The sequence below is a fragment of the Entelurus aequoreus genome, linkage group LG14 (genome assembly GCF_033978785.1).
Source record: "Entelurus aequoreus isolate RoL-2023_Sb linkage group LG14, RoL_Eaeq_v1.1, whole genome shotgun sequence".
NCBI classification, from domain to species: Eukaryota; Metazoa; Chordata; class Actinopteri; order Syngnathiformes; family Syngnathidae; genus Entelurus; species Entelurus aequoreus.
In genome coordinates, this window is record NC_084744.1 from 52,986,352 (window position 1) to 53,007,380 (window position 21,029).

At 39.7% G+C, this 21,029-nt stretch overlaps 2 protein-coding genes across 3 annotated transcripts in view; both read left to right on the forward strand.

Moving 5' to 3' along the window:
• The first annotated feature begins 55 nt into the window (after positions 1–55).
• On the forward strand, positions 56–4,687 carry camlg (calcium modulating ligand). Its single transcript, XM_062070732.1, has 4 exons — positions 56–347; positions 439–854; positions 922–987; positions 3,932–4,687. The coding sequence occupies exons 1-4, from the start codon at positions 206–208 to the stop codon at positions 4,133–4,135; spliced, it is 828 nt and encodes a 275-aa protein (XP_061926716.1). The 5' UTR covers positions 56–205; the 3' UTR covers positions 4,136–4,687.
• Positions 4,688–8,277: 3,590 nt separating this feature from the next.
• The window catches only part of ddx46 (DEAD (Asp-Glu-Ala-Asp) box polypeptide 46), a 36,427-nt gene continuing 23,675 nt past the window's right edge, over positions 8,278–21,029 (forward strand). The window contains exons 1-9 of one of the 2 annotated variants that reach the window (XM_062070185.1): positions 8,278–8,435; positions 8,642–8,797; positions 14,695–14,817; positions 14,904–14,991; positions 15,067–15,232; positions 17,759–17,997; positions 18,075–18,182; positions 18,254–18,419; positions 18,485–18,605. In XM_062070185.1, the coding sequence (XP_061926169.1) occupies positions 8,419–8,435; positions 8,642–8,797; positions 14,695–14,817; positions 14,904–14,991; positions 15,067–15,232; positions 17,759–17,997; positions 18,075–18,182; positions 18,254–18,419; positions 18,485–18,605 (1,184 nt within the window). In that variant the 5' untranslated portion in view covers positions 8,278–8,418. Of the gene's footprint in view, positions 8,436–8,641; positions 8,798–14,694; positions 14,818–14,903; positions 14,992–15,063; positions 15,233–17,758; positions 17,998–18,074; positions 18,183–18,253; positions 18,420–18,484; positions 18,606–21,029 lie in introns of both variants that reach the window. The other variant, XM_062070184.1, reaches the window with a different exon arrangement.

Below are 21,029 nucleotides of genomic sequence, written 5' to 3' on the forward strand. Positions count from 1 at the left end.
ACACCGCTGCATGGTTTTTTATTCGTTCGTCTGCGCATGCGTGCGGAGAGGGCTTTGTGATGAGGCTGTGACGTCATCACACCGCGCCGCCATTCCGTCCTTTTTTGGATTATGTTTGGTCTGAAGCGTTGCTGCCTTTTAAGTCAATTTGTCGGAGCGCAGTCGATGTTTTGATTATTTATAGTCTCTCAAAGTGTTTACGAAAATGGATTCTACGGAGGACAAGACGAGCTCCATGTCTGCGGCGCAAAGGCGGGCAGAAACACGCAGGAGGAAACTGCTCGTCAATTCCGAGGACCGGATGAACAGAATCGTGGGATTTTCCAAGAATGAGTCCGAAAACAAGGGTAGGGTCAAGTCTAGTCACGTGTTTGTAGCGTAAAACCCAAAATCCATATAATCATATTTGTCATGTATGACGTCATGGTCGCCCTGTAGGGTCACCCAGGCGTCCAGCAGAGCCCCGCTTCCATTTGGACCTGGACCGGACAGAGCCGTGGTCACCTTCCCAGAGACCCTCCCCCTTCCTGTCAGAGTCCGGCAGCCCCCCAGACAGGAGGGACTCGCCCCTGCCGGACGTGGGCGACAAGTTGGAGGACAACACCCGAGGGGTCCGACAGAGACCCAAGGGGGACCTGGCCTCAGCCGATCCCGGTGGCTCGCCACGCAGGGGCCTCCAACAGTACCTGTCTCGTTTTGACGACGCCATGAAACTGAGGGGTCAGCTGGCCAGCGAGAAGCCGGTCCAGGACGCCGAGTCCGACTGCGAGGAGTTGGACCCTTTCAGGGTCTTCAGGCTCGTCTGCAGCGTCCTCCTGGCGGTTTTTGTCCGGGTGTTTGTCTGCAAGTATCTGGTAAGCCAACCTTGTACACACCTTTGTTGTCGAACGACCGTCTCGTCATGTCCCTTTTGTTTTTCAGTCAATATTTGCTCCATTCCTCACACTGGAACTGGCTTTTATGGGCCTGTTCAAGTACTTCCCCAAGGTGAGTACTTTCACTACACCCAATATATTGCAAATGCAAAACATTAGTATACATATAAATGTATACTAATACTCATTATATAGGGGCGGTATAGCTCGGTTGGTAGAGTGGCCGTGCCAGCAACTTGAGGGTTCCAGGTTCGATCCCCGCTTCCGCCATCCTAGTCACTGCCGTTGTGTCCTTGGGCAAGACACTTTACCCACCTGCTCCCAGTGCCACCCACACTGGTTTAAATGTAACTTAGAAATTGGGTTTCACTATGTAAAAGCGCTTTGAGTCACTAGAGAAAAGCGCTATATAAATATAATTCACTTTATATATATATATATATATATATATATATATATATATATATATAGAGAGAGAGAGAGCGAGAGAGAGAGAGAGAGATGTCCGATAATGGCTTTTTTGCCGATATCCGATATTGTCCAACTCTCAATTACCGATTCCGATATCAACCGATACCGATATATACAGTCGTGGAATTAACACATTATTATGCCTAATTTTGTTGTGATGCCCCGCTGGATCCATTAAACAATGTAACAAGGTTTTCCAAAATAAATCAACTCAAGTTATGGAAAAAAAAAATGCCAACATGGCACTGCCATATTTATTATTGAAGTCACAAAGTGCATTTTTTTTTTTTAACATGCCTCAAAACAGCAGCTTGGATTTTGGGACATGCTCTCCCTGAGAGAGCATGAGGAGGTTGAGGTGGGCGGGGTTTTGGTAGGGGGTACCGGGGGTGTATAGTGCTGCAAGGGGTGCTGGGTATTTGTTCTGTTGTGTTTATGTTGTGTTACGGTGCGGATGTTCTCCCGAAATGTGTTTGTTATTCTTGTTTGGTGTGGGTTCACAGTGTGGCGCATATTTGTAACAGTGTTAAAGTTGTTTATACGGTCACCCTCAGTGTGACCTGCATGGCTGTTAACCAAGTAGGCCTTGCATTCACTTGTGTGTGTGAAAAGCCGTAGATATTATGTGATTGGGCCGGCACGCAAAGGCAGTGCCTTTAAGGTTTATTGGCGCTCTGTACTTCTCCCTACGTCCGTGTACACAGCGGAGTTTTAAAAAGTCATAAATGTTACTTTTTGAAACCGATACCGATAATTTTCGATATCACATTTTAAAGCATGTATCGGACATCTCTATATATATATATATATATATATATATATATATATATATATATATACTGTATATATCAGTGGTTCTCAACCTTTTTTCAGTGATGTACCCCCTCTAAACATTTTTTTAATTCAAGTACCTCCTAATCAGAGCAAAGCATTTTTGGTTGAAGAAAAGAGATACAGAAGTAAAATACAGCACTATGTCATCAGTTTCTGATTTATTAAATTGTATAACAGTGCAAAATATTGCTCATTTTTTGTGGTCTTTCTTGAACTATTTAGAAAAAAAGATATACAAATAACTAAAAACTTGTTGAAAAATAAACAAGTGATTTAATTATAAATAAAGATTTCTACACAAAGAAGTAATCATCAACTTAAAGTGCCCTCTTTGGGGATTGTAATAGAGATCCATCTGGATTCATGAACTTAATTCTAAACATTTCTTCACAAAAAAAGAAATATTTAACATCCATATTTATGGAACATGTCCACAAAAAATCTAGCTGTCAACACTGAATATTGCATTGTTGCATTTCTTTTCACAGTTCTTTTTGACAGACATTTTAGTGAGGGTCAAACCATCATGGCATGGGGGAAACTCTGGGTTTATGTTAATAAATGGAATAGCCTACTTGATTTGATGTTCAGTTTATGAACTTACATTCATATTTTGTTGAAGTATTATTCAATAAATATATTTATAAAGGATTTTTGAATTGTTGCTATTTTTAGAATATTTAAAAAAAATCTCACGTACCCCTTGGCATACCTTCAAGTACCCCCAGGGGTACGCGTACCCCCATTTGAGAACCACTGGTATATATATATATACATATACTGTATATATATATATATATATATATATATATATATATATATATATATATATATATATATATATATATATATATATATATATATATATATACTGTATATATATAGAGATGTCCGATAATATATATATATATATATATATATATATATATATATATATATATATATATATATATATATATATATATATATATATATATATATATTACTCAGTGGCCTAGTGGTTAGAGCAGTGGTTCTTAACCTTGTTGGAGGTGCGAAACCCCGCCAGTTTAATATGCGCATTCACCGAACCCTTCTTTAGTAAAAAATTAAAAAAACATTATTTTCAAATTCAAGGCAAAGTTATATGTTTTTTACTGGTGCACAAAATGAGCTGTGCATGAACCACAACAAATTACACACCTGCAAATCAGATGGAAAATTAGAGGGAACATTGTTTGGGGGTATCCATAATAAAAGTTTTTATTTACACGATGAGTTGGGTGTGTCTTGACATACCATACGCGGCGGAGGCTCCGCCGAACCCCTGAGGCCGAGTCACCGAACCCTTTGGGTTCGATCGAACCCAGGTTAAGAACCACTGGCTTAAAGTGTCCGCCCTGAGATCGGTAGTTCGTGAGTTCAAACCCCGGCCGAGTCATACCAAAGACTATAAAAATGGGACCCATTACCTCCCAGCTTGGCACTCAGCATCAAGGGTTGGAATTGGGGGTTAAATCACCAAAAATGATTCCTGGGCGTGGCCACCGCTGCTGCTCACTGCTCCCCTCACCTCCTAGGGGGTGATCAAGGGTCAAATGCAGAGAATAATTTTGCCACACCTAGTGTGTGTGTGACAATCATTGGTACTTTAACTTTATATTGCAAATATAAAACATTAGTACACATATACATCTATACTAATTAGAGATGTCCAATAATATCGGCGAGTTATTATTATTATTGTGATAAATGTTTGACTGTTGGTGCAGGTGGAGAAGAAGTCCCAGTCCAGCGTGCTCAGCGCCGCTTTGCTGCTGTCGGGCATCCCGGGCGAGGTCATCAAGCGCTCCATGGACACGTACAGAAGGATGGGCGACGTCTTCGCCGACCTCTGCGTCTACTTCTTCACCTTCATCCTCTCCCACCAAGTGCTGCTGCTCGCAGGCTCGGAGACGCCATCGTCAGCTCAGTGACACCCGCCGTCCCTCCCTCGCCGCCACGCCACGTTGCCTCCCGTCTCAGCAGCAAGACATGCGCGCATAGATGGCTGTTCTTCTGCGTCTCCCAACCCACTTATCATCTCTCGACTATTAAACATGAATACCTTTTTTGTGATCGTATTCATCTGGGCAGTGCTAACTTCAACAAGCTACTTTAAATACGCTACGAACAGTGTAGTGCAGTTGTGTACGATTCCTTTTCTTCTTCCAAAGTACACAAAGGGTGCACTTTCTGTAGTTCTTCACTTGGTAGTAGTGAAGACAGAAGAAGCATTGAGTTTTGCACACGTTTGCTTGATAATGCAGTGTAACTGATGACGGGAATGTACCTTTATTACTGTCATACATGTTTTATATGTGCTCTCCTGTATGCCTCCTCTGCTTATTAATTTATTATTGTGACAAACTTGGTTTCTCGTGTGTGTTGCATTTATCCTGAGAACATTCTGAATGACATTTCATGTTTACACACAACTCTTTTCAGTACTTTACTTTGTACAAGCCAATAAATATTTGTGTGACGCGTTTCGTCTTCTTAGTCATTTGTTATGGTTATAAGTTTATTTAGAAAGTGTAAATAGTTACAATATGATGGATCAGTGTTTCTTAACCCCTAAAAGGCAGCCAAAAAATACGCTTCCCAGCTTTGGACTGTATGGGACGAAGAGGTACTCGGTTGTAATACACTTTTCCACCACTTGTGGCAGTGATGACACTATAAAACGAACAGAACAAGTCTGGACCTTAAGTCATGGAGAAGTTTTACAAGCGCAAGAATTATGACTAAAGTGGTCAAGCTGTATTTTCCTTTTTTAACTTAAATTTATTGACAGTTCATTTGAAATACATGTATTATTAATTTAGTTTGACTTATTTATTTAACGTAAATGTATTTTTGTGGCAGTGATGACACTATAAAACAACAAGTCTGGAGCTTAAGTCATGGAGAAGTTTCACAAGCTCAAGAATTATGACTAAAGTGGTCAAGCTGTATTTTCCTTTTTTAACTTAAATTTATTGACAGTTCATTTGAAATACATTTATTATTAATTTAGTTAGACTCATTTTTTTAATGTATTTTTGTAGCAGGGATGACACTATAAAATGAACAGAACAAGTCTGGACCTTAAGTCATCGAGAAGTTTTATAAGCGCAAGAATTATGACTAAAATGGTCAAGCTGTATTTTCCTTTTTTAACTTAAATTTATTGACCGTTCATTTGAAATACATGTATTATTAATTTAGTTCGACTTATTTATTTAACGTAAATGTATTTTTGTGACAGTGATGACACTATAAAACGAACAGAACAAGTCTGGAGCTTAAGTCCTCAAGAAGTTTTATAAGCGCAAAAATTATGACTAAAGTGGTAGCTGTATTTTCCTTTTTTAACTTAAATTTATTGACCGTTCATTTGAAATACATGTATTATTAATTTAGTTGGACTTATTTATTTAACGTAAATGTATTTTTGTGGCAGTGATGACACTATAAAACGAACAGAACAAGTCTGGAGCTTAAGTCATCGAGAAATTTGAGCGCAAGAATTATGACTAAAGTGATCAAGCTGTATTTCCCTTTTTTAACTTAAATTTATTTACAGTTCATTTGAAATACATGTATTATTAATTTAGGTAGACTTATTTATTTAATGTAAATGCATTTTTGTGGCAGTGATGACACTATAAAACGAACAGAACAAGTCTGGAGCTTTTGTCATGGAGAAGTTTCACAAGCACAAGAATTATGACTAAAGTGGTTCAGCTGTATTTTCCTTTTTTTAACTTAAATTTATTAACAGTTCATTTGAAATACATTTATTATTAATTTAGTTTGACTTATTTATTTAACGTAAATGTATTTTTGTGGCAGTGATGACACTATAAAACGAACAGAACAAGTCTGGAGCTTAAGTCCTCGAGAAGTTTTATAAGCGCAAAAATTATGACTAAAGTGGTCAAGCTGTATTTTCCTTTTTTAACTTAAATTTATTGACAGTTCATTTGAAATACATTTATTATTAAATTAGTTCAACTTATTTATTTAACGTAAATATATTTTTGTGTCAGTTATGATACTATAAAACGAACAGAACAAGTCTGGAGCTTAAGTCCTCGAGAAGTTTTTTTAGCGCAAAAATTATGACTAAAATGGTCAAGCTGTATTTTCCTTTTTTAACTTAAATTTATTGACAGTTCATTTGAAATACATTTATTATTAATTTAGTTCGACTTATTTATTTGATGTATTTTTGTAGCAGGGATGACACTATAAAACGAACAGAACAAGTCTGGAGCTTAAGTCCTCGAGAAGTTTCACAAGCGCAAGAATTATGACTAAAGTGTTGAAGCTATATTTTCCTTTTTTAACTTAAATTTATTGACAGTTAATTTTAAATACATGTATTATTAATTTAGTCAAGACTTATTTATTTAACGTAAATGTATTTTTTATCAGATGGTTTTTATAGCATTTATTTTTGTAATCAGCCTGACACAAGTGTTGATAATAATATTAGTTAATTAACGCAGGCTTTCATATCGTTTGACAAGGTTTATCATGTTAAACTGTGAGTAAGTTAGATATAATTATTGAATATCATTCAAATCAAGAGTTTTGGCCCAAGCATATTGCTTAATTAATCTAAAGGCTTAGTTGGCCACATGCGTGGACAGAACCTTTTAGCTCTTATTTCCAAAATTGTGTACAGTACTGAATTGGGGTCTTATGGCCGCTTATGTGGACACTTATACTGCCATCTGGTGGTGTCAGTAGAGTATAACAAAGTCTCCCTACTAACCCACCAGTGCCTCCATGGAAATGCCCCCCTCTACCTCAAAGAAGTACTCACCCCCAAATCCTCCACACGACACCTCCGCTCCGGACAGGCTAACCTCCTCCAACCTCCGAGGACAAAGCTACGAACAATGGGAGACCGGGCTTTCTGCTCCGCCGCTCCCAGTCTGTGGAACGCTCTCCCTGACCATCTGAGGGCACCACAGACTGTGGATGCTTTTAAAAAAGCCTTTTTTTTTTTTAGATATGCATACTAGCTTTAGCTATTTGGCTGTTCTAGTTTTTATTTTTATTTATTTTTTATTATATTTGTATTATTATTAGGGACCGAGTCCCTTTGGGACAGAGGACCCTATTGAATTTCCAGCGTTTTATTATTATACCGCCGCCTCTTTGAGCTGTAATTTGACCCCATTAACATGTTTCAAAACTCACCAAATTGGACAGACACGTCAGGATTGGCGCAAATTGCGATCTAATCAAAAAACCAAACTCCAAATTGCGCTCTAGCGCCCCCTAGGAAGAAAACACAGACAAAACTGCCTGTAACTCCCAGTAGGAATGTCGTAGAGACATGAAACAAAAACCTCTATGTAGATCACTTAGACCTATATTTCATACACTGACAACCCCCAGCAAAAATCAACAGGAAGTTTGCAATTCCCCTTCAAAACAAAAGTTGTGTAAAAACAGTCACATTTTTTCAAACATTATCTCCTCTGAGAGCGTTTGTCGTGTCGGCTTCAAATTAGCACAGGAGAGAGATTGAACCCTTCAGATTAAAAGTTGATGAAAGAGTTTTAATTACTGCTCCGGTTTGGATTTTATGAGCCCTCAAATTCGGTCCCGTCCATCGCTGCTTGCAGCTTTAATTTTATTTTTTATTATTTATTTTTTTGTATTTTATTTTTTATTTATTTTATTAAAAAAAAAAAAAAGTAATACCCTGTAGCACTTTGAGGTTGTTTACTCAACGTAAAGTGCTTCTTTTTTTCTTTTTTTTACCAATAAAATCTATTATTATTATTATTATTATTATTATTATTATTATTATTATCATTATTATAACATACAATGGAATTTTGAAAAAAAGTGTAAAAAAAATAATTAGCATGTCACTAAACATGGAGTACACGTTTGTTACTTATGGACTAAGTACATCATATCAAAAGATGATTCTTAGTTTTTATTCTAATTAGGGTCCAATAAGTCCAAATAGCAAAGAGAAATAAAAAAAAAAAGCATGTAAACAAACAGCTTGGGCCTTAAGAGGTTTTAAGTGGCGTTTTACTCTGAAGTCCTCCTCGCCGGAAGGGGCGCACATGGCAACAGGTGCCGGGTTTTGACGGCAAGTGTCGCACTTAAGTGACGTAAAAAGTTCAGTGGCGCTGCAATTTACGAAAAGCGACGTCAATAACTCTTTTTGACTTCTTTTAGGACTCAACTTTGCGGCTTTGTGATGGGCCGCGAGTCGAGGTGCGTACAAAAAAATGTGTTTAATTGCGTTTTGGCCTGCGTCCATAGATGAATAAATATAAATATATGTCTAATACTCATGGTGGCTGTTACTTAGATGCTAACATTAGCATGCTAGCTGTAGCCCTTCTGATATGGCTACAAACATTTACTTCCTCCATTGTTACGTTCATTGACAGTTAGTCATTTATGTCAATGTTTTTTAGACACTACAGGAAGCGCTCGTCGTCCCGGGGACGTTCTGGCTCCAAGAGTCGCTCCCCGGACAACAAGCGCTCCAAGAAAGACGACAGAAGCCGCAGGGAGAGATCACGAAGTCGGGAAAGACGCCGCTCCAGATCCAGAGACCGAAAGAGAGCCAGGTAAGGTGCTTTTAAGTCTAATTAAAGGTCACTATGACCACAAATCTGTTGGTTGTTTTTTTATACATCACATATTTTACATATTTTCATTCCTATTTACATCATGTCCGTAAAGGAGTAGGAACATTTTTTGTCTTTATAGCAATTACTAACACATACAGTTGTGGTCAAAAGTTTGCATACACTTGTAAAGAACATAATGTCATGGCTGTCTTGAGTTTCTAATCATTTCTACAACTCCTATTTTTGTGTGATAGAGTGATTGGAGCACATACTTGTTGGTCACAAAAAACATTCAAGAAGTTTGGTTCTTTTATGAATTTATTATGGATCTACTGAACATGTGACCAAATGTGCTGGGTCAAAAGTATACATAGAGCAATGTTAATATTTGCTTACATGTCCCTTTGGCAAGTTTCACTGCAATAAGGCGCTTTTGGTAGCCATCCACAAGCTTCTGGCAAGCTTCTGGTTGAATTTTTGACCACTCCCCTTGACAAAATTGGTGCAGTTCCGCTAAATTTGTTGGTTTTCTGACATGGACTTGTTTCTTCAGCATTGTCCACAAGTCAGGACTTTGGGAAGGCCATTCTAAAACCTTCATTCTAGCCTGACTTAGCCATTCCTTTACCACTTTTGACGTGTGTTTGGGATCATTGTCCTGTTGGAACACCCAACTGCGCCCAAGACCCAACCTCCGGGCTGATGATTTTAGGTTGTCCTGAAGAATTTGGAGGTAATCCTCATTTATCCTTGTCCCATTTGCTCTCAGTAAAGCAAAACAGGCCCAGAGCATAATACTACCACCACCACACTGTAAAAAAAAAGAAAGTTGAGAAAACACAAATTTTCAAGGCAACATGATGCAACAAGATTTTTGCGTTTTCTCAACTTTTGACTACTGCTAAATCGTGAAATTCGATTTGCAATTGTTGGAATAATTATAGTTTTCAAGTTAGTCAGACTCAGAAATAAACTTTCACTATGTTTAACTACCAAAACAGTGTCTGGCCAGCAGTAGTCAAAAGTTGAGAAAACGCAAAAATCTTGTTGCATCTTGTTGCCTTGAAAGTTTGCGTTTTCTCAACTCTATTTTTTTTTACAGTGCATGCTTGACAGTAGGAATGGTGTTCCTGGGATTAAAGGGCCTCACCTTTTCTCCTCCAAACATATTGCTGGGTTTTGTGGCCAAACAGCTCAATTATTGTTTCATCTGACCAAAGAACTTTCCTCCAGAATGTCTTGTCTTTGTCCATGTAATGTCAGATGAAACAAAAATTGAGCTGTTTGGCCACAATACCGAGCAATGTTTGGAGGAGAAAAGGTGAGGCCTTCACAAGTGTATGTAAACTTTTGATCGCGTCTGTAATTTGCATGGATTGCTTGAATTTGTGTGAATTGGCGCAATCTCGACATCCAGGATCCCTGGAGGGACTGATTTATTGTCGTCTGAAAATACTTACATCTTGCAATACCTGATCTGCGCCAACAATGTAGTCAGTGTGAGGACGGAGGCCTGCAAGGGCAGCGGGTGAACTGGCTTCCACATCCTTCTTTTTCATTGTCCCATTTACTCTCTGTAAAGCACCAGTTCCATTGGCCGCAAAACAGGCCCAGAGCATAATACTTCCACCCCCATGCTTGACGGTAGGAATGGTGTTCCTGGGATTAAAGGCCTCACCTTTTCTCCTCCAAACATATTGCTGGGTATTGTGGCCAAGCAGCTCAATTTTTGTTTCATCTGACATCACATGGACAAAGATAAGACCTTCTGGAGGAAACTTCTCCCCAGTGTACGAATGTGACTGTTGTCTGTCTGTGTTGGCCCTGCTACAGTATGAGCTGGAAACCTGTCCAGGGTCTACCACGCCTTCCTTGTCCTTGTGGGATGAATATCTTTTTTTTCAATAAGTTGAAGCCGTTGATCATAATACTTTTTCATTGTACTTTGTATACACTTGTTTGAACACTTTCTTAAAGTGGATCATATTGTTTATTAATCCATTCCATTCAGTCATTTTATTACACATACTGATATACTAAAGCAGGGTTATTTAACTGCAAAATAGGCCACAGTTTCAAGAGCCCAAAGTCTCAGGGGCCGGACATCAAACTTTGGATGTTACTTTAGAAAGTGTGCAGGTTGTATTTCTTTGAGACTGCATGTGCTTATTTACAAAGTAAACACATCAGGTTTCACACGGCACTGTCAATAAATTCATTATTCTGCCCTCGCTACTCGTTTCCAGCATGTGCAGCGAGGCAGATAGTTAACAGCAGGAAGAAACAGAAGCTACGTTTTGTTGATGATTGATGTGCCTTCTTTTGAATTATTTATTATCCTCAGTTCAACTTCTTTATACGTCTTCCTTTATTTAGGTTTGTAATACGTTGTCCATCCATCCATCCCTCCATTTTTTACCGCTTGTCCCTTTTGAGGTCGCGGGGGGTCGCTAGAGCCTATCTCAGCTACAATCGGGCGTAAGGTGGGGTACACCCTGGACAAGTCGCCATCTCATCGCAGGGCCAACACAGATAGACAGACAACATTCACACTCACATTCACACACTAGGGCCAATTTAGTGGTGCCAATCAACTTATCCCCAGGTGCATGTCTTTGGAGTAATACTTTGTATGACTGAAAATATAAACATTACAAAAGTATAACATCCATTGTGTATGCTAAATAAATAAAATAGGTTTAGTGTTGATACACACAGCAAACATTGCACACATGTGCCTCAGCACAATTAAACCTAAGGTGTAGCTTTATTGCCATCTGCTGGTCAAATTCAGCACAACATGTATTTAACCAGATTTGATCGCCTGAGTTAAACAGCCAAAATCAACAAAACATTTAGCTATTCTTCAGCTAATAACACAAGAATAACTTAATGTAAGATAAAGTGCCCTGGTTTAAGAGGACATGTTTAAGTATCAGCAGCAACATGAAAACAATTGACCTTTAACAATGTTATTTTTAAAGGTAAACAACAAAGATGTTAACCAGGAACACCAACCTGCCAACTGCTTCATGATGCTGTGTTCTCAAAATTACTTTTAAAAAGTAATTAATTCTAGTTATTTGGTACTTTACCAACAATTTAATTGAATTACTAACACAATTCATCTTTAATAAATGGTGTTAATTACTAGGGAAATGAATTAATGTGTTACATAATGCAGTAAGGTTTCAGTGTGTGCCTTTTTAAAGGCGGTGCCTGTTGCCTAGTGACGTCAGCGAGTCCCCTCAGTAGTCTTGTTTGAGCTGTTTTTGTTAGCTTAGCAGGCCAGCAGCGGCAGTTTGTCTGCTGTTCAGCAGCTCTTTTGAATCTTTCACTGGTTTGTGTTACCTCTGCTTAATAAATAGATTGAATGTGCGTCCATGGCTGTATGTTCTTGTCAACAAACGCGGTGTTATTTGGATGGCAAGTTTGTCGTTTGTCATTGATTTGTTGTTCAATATTTCCTCCGACCCCCGTAGTTACTAGCGCGCAGTGCAGTTTGTGTCAAGTGGAGGTGAAAAAATGTTTTTTTTACCAACTAGTTCCTTCAACTAGTTTCATCCATGTTGGATCGAGTATGTGAGCCAGAAGTAGCAGCCCCGCTCCCCTCGCTGTTTCCCCCTGCGGGTTGGCAAGTGTTAGCAATCCTGTTTAAAATGATTTCATCAAGCCTATTTTGGTGATGTTCGGTGGGCCAAATTAAAAGCTTCGGTAGGCCGGATGTGGCCCGCGGATTACCAGTTGACTAATGGTTTACTAAAGGTTTTAAGTGTTTTGCGTGCATACAAATGTTTTAAATCACATTTTTCTTTAAGGTTATATTTCTCCTTTTTTTGCTGAGAAGAATTGTACATTCTTGGGTGGAAGGTTATAGTTTGCTTTATACATAATTTTTAGAGATGTCCGATAATGGCTTTTTTGCTGATATTCCGATATTGTCCAACTCTTAATTACCGATTCCGATATCAACCGATATCGATATATACAGTCGTGGAATTAACACATTATTATGCCTAATTTTGTTGTGATGCCCCGATTTTCCAAAATAAATCAACTCAAGTTATGGAAAAAAGTGCCAACATGGCACTGCCATATTTATTATTGAAGTCACAAAGTGCATTATTTTTTTTAACATGTCTCAAAACAGCAGCTTGGAATTTGGGACATGCTCTCCCTGAGAGAGCATGAGGAGGTTGAGGTGGTCGGGGTTGGGGGGGCGGGGTTGAGGTGTGTGTGTGTGGGGGGGGGGGGGGGGGGGGGGTTGGGGGTAGCGGGGATGTATATTGTAGCGTCCCGGAAGAGTTAGTGCTGCAAGGGGTTCTGGGTATTTGTTCCGTTGTGTTTATTTTGTGTTACGGTGCGGATGTTCTCCCGAAATGTGTTTGTCATTCTTGTTTGGTGTGGGTTCAGAGTGTGGCGCATATTTGTAACAGTGTTAAAGTTGTTTATACGTCCACCCTCAGTGTGACCTGTATGGCTGTTGACCAAGTATGCTTTGCATTCACTTGTGTGTGTGAAAAGCCGTCGGTATTATGTGATCACGCAAAAGAAGTGCGTTTAAGGTTTATTGGCGCTCTGTACTTCTACCTACGTCCGTGTACACAGCGGCGTTTTAAAAAGTCATAAATTTTACTTTTTGAAAATCGATACCGATAATTTTGAAACCGATACCAATAATTTCCGATGTTAAATTTTAAAGCATTTATTGACCGATAATATCGGCAGTCCAATATTATTGGACATCCCTAGATACGATACTATCAATAATTGTGTCAAATGCTTTAGTTAGATCCATAAATACTGCAGCTGCACACGGTTACCATCTATTGCCTACGTGTCACAGTCAGTCCGGCCCGCGAATAAATTATCTATGATATTTGATTAGTATTAGAACCGGACCGCAGCCCACACCCGCCTGCTGCTGTTTTGCACGCACCAATACTCCCATCAGTGCGCTAGGAATTTGCAAAATGGGGCCTGAGGGACCCCATAAAGTCATAAAATTGGGGTGCCATGGTACATTTTTGGGGTCCCACTTTTTTGTAACCTTTTTGAAAACAAATGATAAATGTATGCATTATCCTGTTATATCTCACATTCTATGTTGTGCTTTGGAAAAAGGTTGTCATAAACGTTACTTAATTCATAAATAAAAAAATACAGAAGAAAACACATTTTTATGCATATGGGAATTTATTCAGTTATAAACATTCACTGACTTTCTTCTTTCCTTCATGGATCTAAACTTTACCGCTGCCGGTAGTTTTTTTGTATATTTTTATTGTAATATTTTCAGAATGTCTTTGTTCTATTTTTGGCCAAAGTAAGACAAAGAAAACAATCCAAAGTTGTTTTTATTTTTTAGTTTTAATGCCATCTGTGGAGGTTGCCCTCCAGGGGGTTCTTCGGACCACCAATTGACGCCATGAGAGCCTGGATCAGGGTTACAATACAATTTTATTTTCTTCTGTCAACAGGTTGCTTTTCAGCGATTGTCTTTTTCTGTCCGTCGTCATCACTCTCTCGCTCTCACTCCAGCTCCAACACCTCTCTCCTCCCGGCTGCTCCTTTTAACAGAGCGACAGGTGATTACATAACCAGGCCCAGATGGGCCATCTATGCACCTGTCGCTGATTTCGAAGCCGGTCCTGGCACACCCCGCTTCGCTGCACGCCCGCAGACCACGCCCCCCTCCACACCATCATTTTAAAAGTCCAGCCCGCGTGTGCACAGATTTTCCTCCACGCGGCACCTAGGCTAAAATGAGTTTGACACCCCAGATCTATTGCGTTGCTTATTTGCGGAGATGTTGGCTCTGTATCAGTATTGGTTTTCTGCGAGTGCTCCATTTAGTCAACGGGTGATTCTTACTCGTTTTCTTGTGGCTGCAGGCGTTCCAGGAGCAGGGAGAGGAGGAGATCCAGAAGTCCCGACAGGAAGAAGCCGGCCAGCAAGACACGAGCCAAGAGGTCCCGCTCTGCCAGCCCCAGCAAGAACAGAAAAAGCGACGAAAAGTGAGCAGGATTCCTCCAACAGTCTGTGCTCCTGGTTGTGTTGCGTTTGTAGACGTTCTTTATGAAGCTTGTTGTCTTCCTCACAGGCCCAAAAGCAAAGAGACGGACCTTCCTGATGTTGCGTCTGACAAGAAGAAGATTAAAGAGGAGAAGGAAGAGGAGAAAGTTGACGATGTAAGTGGAAATAGTGATTCTTATGTGGTACACTAGGATGTTGGTGGAATGTCCAAACATGTGTTGGAGCAGCAGGATTTCGACCAAAACAAACTGGAGGAAGAGATGAGGAAGAGGAAGGAGCGGGTGGAGAAGTGGAGGGAGGAGCAGAGGAAGAAGGCCATCGAGAACATTGGCGAGATCAAGAAGGAGCTGGAGGAGATGAAGCAGGGCAAGAAGTGGAGCCTGGAGGATGATGACGGTGAGAAAACACCGCTTGTGCTACAATTATACTTTGGAAATGAACAGTTTATTTTCAAGGACTTATAGCGTCCAGATGATGCTATAACTTTTCTTATTGGCTTATTTTAAAGGACTAATAGCATCCAGATGATGTTATACCTTTTCTTATTAGCCGATTTTAACGGACTAACAGCATCCAAATGATAATATAGGTTTTCTGCTCCTGATAATGAATCTGCCAGGGTTTCCCCTAGATTGCTACTATATACGTGGTGGCGTCGCGAAGGGGTGTTGTTAATATGACATCATCATATATATGACATAGATATGTCCGATAATGGCTTTTTTGCCGATATGCGATATTCCGATATTGTCCAACTCTTAATTACAGATCAACCGATACCGATATATATAGTCGTGGAATTAATGCTCCGCTGGATGCATTAAACAATGTAACTTTACCATCAATTGATTAACGTGGACCCCGACTTATACAAGTTGAAAAACTTATTCGGGTGTTACCATTTAGTGGTCAATTGTATGGAATATGTACTGTACTGTGCAATCTACTAATACAAGTTTCAATCAATCAAAAACAAGGTTTTCCAAAATAAGAGAACAACTTCAACTCCAGTTATGGAAAAAGATTAGGCGGGGGCGGGGTTTGGTGGTAGCGGGGGGTGTATATTGTAGCGTCCATGAAGAGTTAGCGCTGCAAGGGGTTCTGGGTATTTGTTCTGTTGTGTTTATGTTGTGTTACGGTGCGGATGTTCTCCCGAAATGTGTTTGTCATTCTTGTTTGGTGTGGGTTCACAGTGTGGCGCGTATTTGTAACAGTGTTAAAGTTGTTTATACGGACACCCTCAGTGTGACCTGTATGGCTGTTGATCAAGTATGCGTTGCATTCACTTACAGTATGTGTGTTTAAAAGCCGCATATATTATGTGACTTGTCCGGCACGCTGTTTGTATGGAGGAAAAGCGGACGTGACGACAGGTTGAAGAGGACGATAAAGGCAGTGCTTTTAAGGCACGCCCCCAATATTGTTGTCTGGGTGGAAATCGGGAGAAATTCGGGAGAATGGTCCAACTCTTAAATACCGATTCCGATATCAACGGGTACCGATATATACAGTCGTGTAATTAACACATTATTATGGCTAATTTTGTTGTGATGCCCGGCTGAATGCATTAAACAATGTAACAAGGTTTTCCAAAATAAATCAACTCAAGTTTTGGAAAAAAATGCCAACATGGCACTGCCATATTTATTATTGAAGTCACAAAGTGCATTATTTTTTTTAACATGCCTCAAAACAGCAGCTTGGAATTTGGGACATGCTCTCCCTGAGAGAGCATGAGGAGGTTGAGGTGGGTGGGGTGGAGGGAGGGGGGTAGGGGTAGCGGGGGGTGTATATTGTAGCGTCCCGGAAGAGTTAGTGCTGCAAGGGGTTCTGGGTATTTGTTCTGTTGTGTTACGGTGCGGATGTTCTCCCGAAATGTGTTTGTCATTCTTGTTTGGTGTGGGTTCACAGTGTGGCGCATATTTTTTTTTTTTTTTTTTTTTTTTTTTTTGTCCTGTCCAGCTTCTCAGGCAAATCATATAGTTGATGTAGATGCCCATATCGGCTGTTCAGATTTACTTTACAAAAGAGAAGTGTAGGATACTCCTCTTGCTGCCTTTTTTGTATTTGACTTTATTAAATGTATTTGTATTATCATTTGGTGCAGCCGGGCCGGAGCAGGAGGGGATAGAAAGAGAGAAAAAGGAAGACAAAGGGGGGAATTGTGGGGACAAGAGGGGGATTAGACAGAGAGACAAAAACAGCAATAGCAACAACAACAATAGAGCAACATCAGCAAATACGACATGTACAAATATGATGGTAAAAGTATTAGCAAATAAGCAGTTAGCGAAAATAAAAAATAATACAGAAATGACAATGAGCATTATTACACTAAAAATGGGGCAATACAAATACCAATAGAAATAGCGCTATTGATAATAAACAATACCAATACTTTACCTTTATTATCAAGAATACAGTTGTTAAAATGCAACAATACATATACGAAATGATAACTTGAGATACGAAAGAATGCAGAAAAATATTATATATTTGTAACAGTGTTAAAGTTGTTTATACGGCTACCCTCAGTGTGACCTGTATGGCTGTTGACCAAGTATGCCTTTGCATACACTTATGTGTGTGCAAAGCCGTAGATATTATGTGATTGGGCCGGTACGCAAAGGCAGTGCCTTTTAAGGTTTATTGGCGCTCTGTACTTCTCCCTACGTCCGTGTACCACTCCGTACAGCGGCGTTTTAAAAAGTCATACATTTTACTTTTTGAAACCGATACAGATAATTTCCGATATTACATTTTAAAGCATTTATCGGACGATAATATCGGCAGTCCGATATTATTGGACATCTCTAATCTAAATGTTATTGTATACTATGCTTCCATTGCACTTTGTGGGACAATATATCGTCCAGCAAAATGTGTTATCGGCCCTGGCATAAACAGCCTCCTCCTTTTCAGACGACGACTATGACACGCCCACGCCGATAGAGGCGGACGACGATGAGGAGGAGGGGGATGAAAAAGGTGACGCCAAAGAGGAGGATGAGGACAAGACAGACGATGGCGACAAGGAGAAGGAGACCCCCGCGGAGAAGGAGGATGAAGAGGACGACATCGACCCCCTGGACGCTTACATGGAGGAGGTCAAGCAGGAGGTGAAGAAGTTCAACATGGGAGGCGTGAAAGGAAACGATAAGGTGGGTCAGGGAAGGAGACGACATAGGATTGTGCTTGTCTTCTGGATCATTCACATATTTTCATTTGGCAACCAAAGGGAGGTGTGATGCTCACCAAAGTAGTGACAGTGGTGAAAACAAAGAAAGGCCTTCACTTTCACAAAAAGAAGGGAGAGCTGATGGAGAACGACCAGGACGCCATGGAGGTATTTTTCACACTCTTCCATCAATTGTCTCTTGGTGGCAAAGCTAAAGAAAAGTCAAACGTGTTGGACAGTACTCATCAGAGGAGGAAGAAGTAGACCTCCAGACGGCCCTCACAGGCTTTCAGACCAAACAGAGGAAGGTCTTGGAACCTGTGGACCACGGCAAGATCGAGTACGAGCCCTACCGTAAAAACTTCTATGTGGAGGTGCCCGAGCTGGCCAGGATGTCCGCAGAGGGTCCGTAAGCAAAACAAAAACAAATCGTCTCTTCTCGCTTCTGACGAGTTTCTGGTCCATTGCAGACGTCATTGTGTACCGCTCGGAACTGGAGGGCATCACGGTTAAGGGGAAGGGCTGTCCCAAACCCATCAAGACTTGGGTGCAGTGTGGCGTGTCCATGAAGATCCTCAATTCCCTTAAGAAGTGAGTTGGAGTTGGAGTTGGGGCTCGACGATTATGGCCAAAATAATAATCACGATTATTTTTGATTGACATTGTAATCACAATTATTCATAATTTGAAAACATAAATATTTATTGTACCACCAAAATGCAACTTTAAATATTATTATATTAAAAAAAACATAAATTACTATTATATTATATAATTGCTCTGGAGAGGGAAGTCTGGGGGTCTCTGCTGGAGCTGTTGTCCCCCATCCCGATTCCGGATAAGCGGTTGAAGATGGATGGATGGATATAAATTGCTAACAAATAAATCACAACAAGTTTGATAATAATAGTAATATCAATACATTTAAATAACAATAGCAATATAAACAACAATATAATTCAGTTGTTCCGTTTTAATTGTTTTTAATTCTGTTTTTTCACCTTTTACACTTCACGTTTTGTGTCAAGTAAAATGTAATTAAATGTTTAATTGGATGCAAAAATCCTACTGCATCTTTGGACAATTTTGACCAGTACTTAAGGTCAAAGCATCATGCATCTGTAAATGTATCAGTAAGTGTAAGGCTGAAACGACGCGTCGACGTAGTCGACGTCATCGGTTATGTAAATACGTCGACGCCGTTTTTGTGCGTCGACGCGTCGCATAATTACGTCACACTACCGTCATGGCGGAGCGCAAAGCAGACTGTCCGCGTTAGCAGACTGTCCGCGTTAGCATACGTTGTCATCATTACACAAAAACATGAATGTGTCATTTGTATCTGCTAGGGGTGTAACGTTATGTGTTTTGTATTGAACCGTTTCGGTACGGGGCTTTCGGTTCGGTACGGGGGTGTACCGAACGAGTTTCTAAGCTAGAGCTAACTTTAGCTGCTAAAGTCTTAACAAGTTGCTTTGCTCCTTCTGCGGCTGCCTCTGTCTCAGCACGCAGCATTGTCCCACCCATACAAACATCTGATTGGTACACACGCAGCATTGTCCCACCCATACAACCATCTGATTGGTACACACGCAGCATTGTCCCACCCATACAACCATCTGATTGGTACACACGCAGCATTGTCCCACCCATACAACCATCTGATTGGTACACACGAAGCATTATCAGCCAATCAGCAGTGCGTATTCAGAGCGCATGTAGTCAGCGCTTCAGGGTGGAGCAGATAGGTGTTTAGCAGGTGAGCATCAGGCAGCGAACTCTCCCCAAATGATAATAAACACCTCCCAGTCAACTACTAGTAACATCACTATGAGCCCGTTGACCTACTAGAAACTTAAACTGCAGCTCAGCTCACTCGCAGTCCTGGCTTGAGGTGAAGGCTAATTACCTCTCAGTTCCAGCCACATCGACCCCTTCTGAGCGCCTATTTTCAGCTGCTGGGAATATTGTAAACAAGAAAAGAAGCAAAGCAAGTAGACATGCTAACCTTTCTTCATTACAACTGTTAGTCACTCACTGGAATGAGTAGAATTGGTTATTGTGTACTGTGTTGGACTGGATGTTTATTTTGCACATTTTAAAAGCAATACTTAATGTTTACAGTGCTCCAGAATATTTAGATTGGCACTTTTTTGTATTGATGTTTATCTTTATTTTTGCACATTTTAGCAAATAAGCAATACTTTCACTTTTGTTGAAATGTTTACACTGTTGTTACAGAATATTTCGTTTTGCACTTTTTTTTATTGGATGTTTATCTTTATTTTTGCACATTTTAAAGCAAAATAAGCAATACTTTTACTTTTGAAATGCTTATACTATTGCAGAATATTAAGATTTGCACTGGATGTTTACTTTTATATTTGCACATTAAAAAGCAAATAAGCTACTTTTAATTTTGTTAAATGTTAAAAGTTTTAAATGTTTACATTGGTACAGAATATTTTGTCATGTTGTTGTCAATGTTGACTGAGTGGCCATACTTTTTTTTTTTGTAAATAAAAGCCATGCCTTTTGAAAAAACTGGCCTACTTTTATTTTTTCATCTTCATTTTAAATAAAATAAAATAAAAAATAATCGGTAAAAGGAAAAATAATCTATAGACTAATCGAAAAAATAATCTATAGATTAACCGATTAATCGAAAAAATAATCTATAGATTAATCGATAGAAAAATAATCGTTAGCTGCAGCCTTAAGTAAGTGCTTTAAGTACATTATGCTTGTGTAAAGTACTTTTTTGAAACCCTTATTTTGTTGGCGCAGTCAGACCGAATGTTGCACATTGTGCTATTATTGTCAAGGGGGGAAGTGTGCTTAGCTGTTGTTCGCAACTTGATGAGTAAAGAGGCGTCTTGAGGAACTTAAAAAAATAAAATAAAAAGAGAGAGAGAGAGACAGTGCCTGTCAAGTTGTGACTTTTGTTTGTACATTGTTGTTACATCCATGAATGATGTCGTTCACAACAACACAAGCAGATGGGATGTGTTGTGG

What these genes read in the sequence shown, in the direction of transcription:
- camlg (XM_062070732.1), top strand. Translation starts at nt 206, where the DNA reads ATGGATTCTACGGAGGACAAGACGAGCTCCATGTCTGCGGCGCAAAGG. An exon ending in TGTTTGTCTGCAAGTATCTG is followed by an intron (nt 855 to 921) that starts GTAAGCCAACCT and finishes TTTGTTTTTCAG; the next exon opens with TCAATATTTGCTCCATTCCT. An exon ending in TGTTCAAGTACTTCCCCAAG is followed by an intron (nt 988 to 3,931) that starts GTGAGTACTTTC and finishes CTGTTGGTGCAG; the next exon opens with GTGGAGAAGAAGTCCCAGTC.